Below are 7,199 nucleotides of genomic sequence, written 5' to 3' on the forward strand. Positions count from 1 at the left end.
CTGGTAAGCCAGCTTGTGGCCTACACAGAATAATAGAAATGGGTTAGATCAATATGTAAGAGCTAGCCAATTAGAGGCTGAAACTAATGGGTCAGGCAGTGATTAAAAGAATACAGTTTCCGTGTAATTATTTCGGGGCATAAGCTAAGCTAGCCATGTGGTCGGCCGGGTGCCGGGGACGCAGCTCTGCCGCTCTTATTTCAACAAGTATAATCTCAAAATACTAAATATATATATATATTTAAATATATATATATTTAAAAAACTGGGCACAGAGGCACCCATGTGCAATCTTGGTGCTAGAAAGACAAGTAGAACCCTAGGATTCCCTGACTATGCAGTCTAGTCTAATGAGAAAGCCTCAGTTAACAGTGAGAGATCTTATTTCAAAAAATTATGGGTGGACAAGGACACAGGATGACAGCTGGCCTTCCACACACAGAAGCACGCCCACATGTACACCCTTCTGTCTACATAAACACAAATGTCTGTGGCACTTTGTTAGGCTTAGTTAAAAGCCTGTGGGATCTCGTCCACTACCTGGAAGTCATCTTGCCTGTTCAGTATATGAATGGGGTGCTCTAGTGGGAAGACAGCTTTCCTGTCTGCTTGCACCCTTCTACCAGGTAATCGGATGACATTGGTAAACAACCCAGCCAGCACATATTTGATGTTGAAATAACCCAGAGATGTTTCTTTCCTCTTGTTTAAGTATCATATTCCTTTTTATATGTATCAAAACTCATATGAACAATGGGTTCTAGGTTGTGAAAAAGGATTGATTTTTATACCTGTCTCTTTGCCTTTGTCCACTAGTTGAATGAAAAGTGCTACCAAGAGATGTTGCCTGGTGCCAGCAAAAATTCTTGTAGGTAAGCCTTCTATGACATTTGTAATAGAACCCCTCCAATATTTAGACAAATATCCAATTAACTTTATAACTGCAAGTTACATTTAAAAATGGTCTTTGATTTAAATCTTTGAATTGCTTGTCATATGGTGACTCAAACTGTTCTAAAAATATTAAAGAAAAAGACATGTCATCTTTTGCTACCAGAATTCTGCTTCCAGTTTAATTTAAAATAATCTTGTAACATTTATTTTAACTCTCATGTTTGGTAAACTGAATTGCATTTTTTCCCCAATATCTGCCAAACAGGGGTTCACACTGATCAAGAAATGGATTATTTATCTTCAAGGGACCTTTTGAGTTCTATGAGTTCAGAAACATCTTGTGATTTCAGATCTACTACTTGTTTTCTGCCGTCATGCTGTGGTCCATTAGTATTGTTTGCCTTGGGCCTAAGCTCCCCTATCCCTCATTCACACACTGTCTTCCTTTTTCTCTCCCTCCCCCCTCTCTTGCAGCAACAGTTTTACTGAGATTTAACTTTTATACCATACAGTTCACTTTTTAAGGGTATAACTCAATAATTTTTAGTCAATTCATTGTGCAACAAACACAATCTATTTTTAGATCTTTTCCCTCAAACCCTTGAGCAGTGGTTCTCAAACTTCCTAACTGATGTGACCCTTCAATACAGTTCCTCATGTTGTAGTGACCCTAAACATAAAATTACTTCATGGCTACTTCATAACTGTAACTGTAATTTTGCTACTGATAATGAATCTTGCTACTGTTAATGTAGTGTAAATGTTGGATATACAGGATATCTGGTATGCAAGTGGTTGCAACCCACAGGTTGAGAACCATTGCCCTAAAAGGAACCCCTTCCCCCATGAGCTCCAATTTCTTATTTTCCTCCAACTCTTCTCCTCCTTAGAAACCACTAGCTTCCTTTTTTTGTAAATTACATGTAACTAGAATTATAACAACACATGATCGTTGTAGCTGGCTTTATTTTGAGTTAGCTCGATTGTGCAAAGTTCATCCACTCATTCAACATTGTCAGTATCTTTGTTTTTTAGTATGTTATTTTGCATATTTAGTAGATACAGACTCAAATATTGAAACATTGGAATTGTTGCAGAAATAGTAAATAGTGATAGTATTTTAAATGATTATGTATGTATGTTCTCTCTTTTTCTCTCTTACACACACACAGGCATACCCCCAAGAAAAAGAGACACAGACTCTGAACTTCACCAAAATGTGTTCTGAACATATTCAAGAATTAAGCAACCAATTCTAACAGATAAGCCATAATTTCTTTAAGACCCCAAAGCATGATGATTATGGGTTTTTAAATGTGCTTTATGATTTATTCCCAACATTATTCAAGATATCTTTAGCAGAACTTTCTTTTCCTGAAACCTTCATTGGTTGAAATTTACATTCTGGTTAAGATTTCAATTCAAATATTCCACTCAAAACAATACTTTATAACCTAGACATACAAGTTGATCAATAGAGAGTAGCACACTCACCTACCTTGACATTCTTACAAGTTACAGCCTTATTTATATGTCTTCTAAAAGCAAAGTGTTACAATCCTAGTATTTAAGAAGTTGAACCAGGAATATCACCTTGAGTTTCAGGATAACCTAGGCTACAGCGCAAGGACAGATTTCAAAACACAAACAAAAAAGGACAGCAAGATGTTTCAGTTGCCAAAAACCTTGCAGTGCTAGCCTAATGATGACCTGAATTCCATGTCTGGAACTCATGTTGGCAGGAGAGAGCAAACTCCTGGAAATAGTCAACTAAATTCTACAGGTAGTCACTGTATGTATGCACTGGCATACTCAGTAGTAGCTTTCCTGAGTACGTTTTGGATGGGCTGTATTTGGTGGTCATAGTGTTGGGTTGGTGAAGAGAAGGCAATTCTCATTTTTCTGATGCAAGCTGACTTTTCAAGGCAACCCAGAACTTAGACACAGTGAAACATGTAGTGATAACGATGATACTGATGATGATAGTAATAATAATAATAATTTTTGAAATAAAACAATACCAGGCATAGTTGCATGTACCTTTAATTACAGTATTCAAGAGGAAGAGGCAGGAGGATCTATGTGAGCTACAGACAAACCAGGGCCACATGGAGAGACTCTGTTTTATTTTTAAAAAAGTTCTTAATACCTGAAAAAAAATAAAAAATAAAAACAAAATGTAGTATGTGTCAATTAGGTAGACAGCATTAGGTACTTAATAGCCCCATATAAAAAGTAGCATAAAATATCTGTAGACAAAAGCAAGACATTCTATAACGTAGTATTCAATGATTGTAAGACAAGAGTCACAAGTGTTTTATGTTTCTACAGTTAGTACATCCAATACAGTCTCCAGCGCACATCTGTAGATTGGTTGCTGGACTCTTGCATTAGCATCTAACCTATGCGAATCCTATAGTGTACTTTAAATCATTAGATAAAATGGCAGTTGTATTATTTAGAAAATAACAGTGACAAGGGAAAAGGACTCTATGTGGTTAGTAAAAGATAAAATCCAAAGATATTTGCTGCTCTCAGTTGACTGAATCTGGCAAATAGGTCTGGCACCCCTGGTAATTTATCTTTTCAATGGATTAAATAGATGACAGCTCAAGCAATCTGTTTACCCATTGATGGTATCAGGAGTCCTTTACTTTGGGCAAATCCCTAGCTTTTGTTTTGCAAATGGAAACCTAGGAAGCCAGAAAGGAAGCCCAATCCCAAAAACACACTTAAAACCCCCCTTTTTTTCACCATAAGAGGACTTCTGAAGCTTCTTTTTAGCTTTTAATGTTTTACCCTTTTTCCAATCCTCCTTGAGCTTGCCACAAAGGATCATCCTCTAGGGGTTTCAGCCCTGCTGTTTTCATACATTGTTTTCATAATTCCTACAACATGCATTCAATATAGTTTATCTTACATTGTTTTCTCATTATTTCACTTGCGTTGATTTTGCCATTGAACTAGTATTAGAAGACTAAGTCTTTGTATTCTGAAAATATGCTTTTTTCATTCTTCTTAGGATAATTCAAGGGTAGTACCTAGCAAGCACTTATAAAAGAATAGTCATAGATTCACCCACTCATTTATTTAGCTGTTTATTTATATATTAGTTAGTTCATGGAAGGACAACTTTGCCTAAGCTGGTATCAAACCTTCATTGCTGCTACCTCAGCCTCCCAAATTACTGGAATCACAGGTGTGTATCCCCATGCCCATTGCTTAAATCAATCTTTTAACAGACAACAAAGACAAGGGGCCCAGGGACACTGGAAATTTTAACCCACCCAATGATGACAATGACTTTCAGTGAAGCTGTAGAATAGAAAGCTAATGTTGGTTTAAAATGCCCAAAGCCTATCAAATGTATTTCAACCAACTTTTGCTTTTTATTCTTAGTTTCAACAAAATTCTTAAATAGCTACAGATATGTCTCAGTAATTTTTTTGACAAAATGTCTATGGAACGACTGGCTGCATTACAAGACCTTCACACTCAGTGTAACCTCTGCAGCTAGAAAAAATATTTCACAAATGCCGAGTTAAAGAATTAGCATCCATGATTCACATACATTTTTATTTTGAGTTGGAAACGTGAAAAGCAGTCCTCATTAAACAATAAGATTGCTTATTGAAATTATCGCTCTCTGGTTCAAAAAGATTTAAAGACTTTTCCAGCTCTACCAAGATTTACTCCATGACTAATATTTTAATTACCTGAGAAATCTTTAAAATCACACCTCATTTTAATAAAAATGATGTGTCAGAACATGATAAAAAGAAATATAGAATCAAGAGTTAGTCCAAGAATCTAATGCATTATACACAGAATACAATTCTCATATAAGACATAATTGTTAAAAATAATGATGGTTTTCATTTTTGTTTTTTTGTTTTTTTTGAGACAGGGTTTCTCTGTGTAGTCCTGGCTGTCCTGGAACACACCATGTAGACCAGGCTAGCCTCGAACTCAGAAATCCGCCTGTCTCTGTCTCTTGAGTGTTGTGACACTAATACCCAGAAAAATACTGAGTTCTTGAAACTAAATTGTGAAATAGGTACAATTAACTGATACAATTGGAACTGGGACTCTGTGTGGTTCTAAAGTAGAGTGCTTGTCCAGCTATGCTCAAAGCCTCAAGTTCAATCTCCAATACAAATAAACAAAAATGCCCTATAACTTAAAACCAATAGAGTAAATCTGTTTGATAAATAATTTAGTATTTAACTGACCAAGATTCTCTTATATAAAGATTGTGTAATCGAATTACATTGGAATAAAGTATAGAAAGAATGATACCATTTTCTTAATTTATTATTAGTTTTCAACTTTTTATATGTATTAATTTATCATTGCCAGATGGGGATGGCACTCCCCTTTAATCCTAGCACGCTGGAGTCAGAGGCAGGCACAGATCTCTGAGTTTCAGACCAGCCTGCTCTACAGAGCAAGTTTCAGAACAGCCAGAGTTACACAGAGAAAATGTCTCAAAAAAGAAAAAAAAATTGTGTTTGAGCTCAGTTGTGCATGCTGTCATGCCCATGGAAGTCAGTTGACATTTTTCCTTCTACCATGTGGGTCCCAGGTATCCAACTCAGGTTATTTAGTTTGGTAGCAAACACCTTTCTTTACTTGTTAAGCCATGATCTTTCAAGACATTTTATTAAATTACTAATAGTATTTTTATTTTATTTTATTTTTCTCTGTGTAGCCCTATCTGTTTTCAAACTCTTCTTGTAAAATGGTGCAAAGTGGACCTTGTGGGGTGGGAGCCAGAGGCCTCACCATGGGTGGGAGACAAATACACCATGCAGGAAGAGCTTATGTGGGAGTTTTATTGAGCTAAAGGGAGTGGGGAAGGGAAGAGAGAAAGAGAAACTCAGAGAGGAAGAAGAGGCAAGGATCAGTCTGACTCTTGAGAAGAACTGCCAGAAAACAGAGAGGGTGAGGGGGGAGAGCTTCTCTCTTAAAGGAACCTTTGTACCTGTGTACATATGTAGTGATGTTGCAGCCATAGGACCCTGGGTTGGCCAGGGTACTGCCTGGGTTTATCTTGCCAGGTGACAGGGGCCAGCATAATGCCTGAATCCTAACAACTTTCTTTGTAGACCACATTGGCCTCAAACTCAGAGATCTACCTGCCTCTGTCTCCCAAGTTCTGGGACTAAAGGCAAGCAGCACCATGCCAGATTAAATAATTTAATTATTTTTTAATTTACTCTTCAGTAACAAAATAAGTTATAAGATAACATCAAACACATTGGTATAGTACTATACAGACCAAAACCCTCAGAAAATGTCAGAGAAAACCTGTGGACTAGATTGAAAAGGTATTGGGAAAAGCAATAATGAAAATGGAAACACACATGCAGAAAGGTAGAATGGACAGAGAAAAAAACCTAGGAGAGAAACTGAATCCTTTTATGAGCTTCAAGAAGGATAGGAGGAAATGCTTTCAACTTTTTATGATATTGATTTGAAGTTATTTATCACAAAGCTGTGATGGATAGAAAATTGGAGACAGAGGGAAAGAGCTAAAAACACTAGGTTATTGATTCACAAGGTCCTAAGAGACCTATACATAGCTTTTCCTTACTATTGTTTTACAAGAATAGACCTATAAAATAACCATTAGTACCATAAACATTCACTGAATTTCCACAGACCAGAGGACTTTGTAAGGAGCTGTTAGAGGACTTAGAGCCTATCACCTGCCTGTAAGCACCTGAGGGGACACCAAAGAGCATCTGGGCAGGGTGATTTACATAGATAAGAAACCCAGCAACTTTAGGTCACCTTTGTAAACTATCCTCTGTGTGTTCAATTCACAGAGTGAAAGGGCAGAAAGGAAAGAAAGCAGTCTAAAAACACCTCTCCCTGAGTGAGGCTACAGACATCAAAATGCTGACCTTTGAAAATACCCTTGGAATGAAAGGTAGTTTGGCTATATCTATGCCTATCTTTGTGGTACACATTACAAAGGATTTCTACTGGGGTTATACTGTTGGGCTTGTCAAACAGGAATCTCAACTACAATCCAAAAGTTTGCTTCTATGTGCATAAAGCTCACATTATCTCTTGGGAATTACTGAGGTAATGAGGTATCACACCATGGTTTTAAAAGTATGCACTGCTAAACTGCCATTAAAGGGTGAAGCTTGACTGAGGGTTTGTGTGTGTGTGTCTGTGTGTGTGTGTGTGTGTTGTGTAGAGGATGCTTTGTTTTGGTGCTGAGGATTAATCTCCGTGTGCTGTTCCCTGTGGGGAAACATTCTACCATTGACACACCCCACCTCTTTTGACTG

At 37.1% G+C, this 7,199-nt stretch overlaps 1 protein-coding gene and 1 non-coding gene across 3 annotated transcripts in view; one reads left to right on the forward strand and one right to left on the reverse strand.

The window, feature by feature from the left end:
- Positions 1 to 7,199, forward strand: part of Pls3 (plastin 3) — a 113,204-nt gene that overhangs the window by 9,157 nt on the left and 96,848 nt on the right. For both annotated transcript variants that reach the window (XM_026789958.1, XM_013354235.2), the window contains exon 2: positions 817 to 872. In XM_026789958.1, coding sequence (XP_026645759.1) covers positions 821 to 872 — 52 coding nt within the window. In that variant the 5' untranslated portion in view covers positions 817 to 820. The remainder of the gene's footprint in view (positions 1 to 816; positions 873 to 7,199) is intronic.
- Positions 716 to 842, reverse strand: LOC113458495. Its single transcript, XR_003378867.1, has one exon. It is a non-coding gene; the product is annotated as a small nucleolar RNA SNORA40 (small nucleolar RNA).

Source organism: Microtus ochrogaster, unplaced genomic scaffold, assembly GCF_000317375.1.
Source record: "Microtus ochrogaster isolate Prairie Vole_2 unplaced genomic scaffold, MicOch1.0 UNK34, whole genome shotgun sequence".
NCBI classification, from domain to species: Eukaryota; Metazoa; Chordata; class Mammalia; order Rodentia; family Cricetidae; genus Microtus; species Microtus ochrogaster.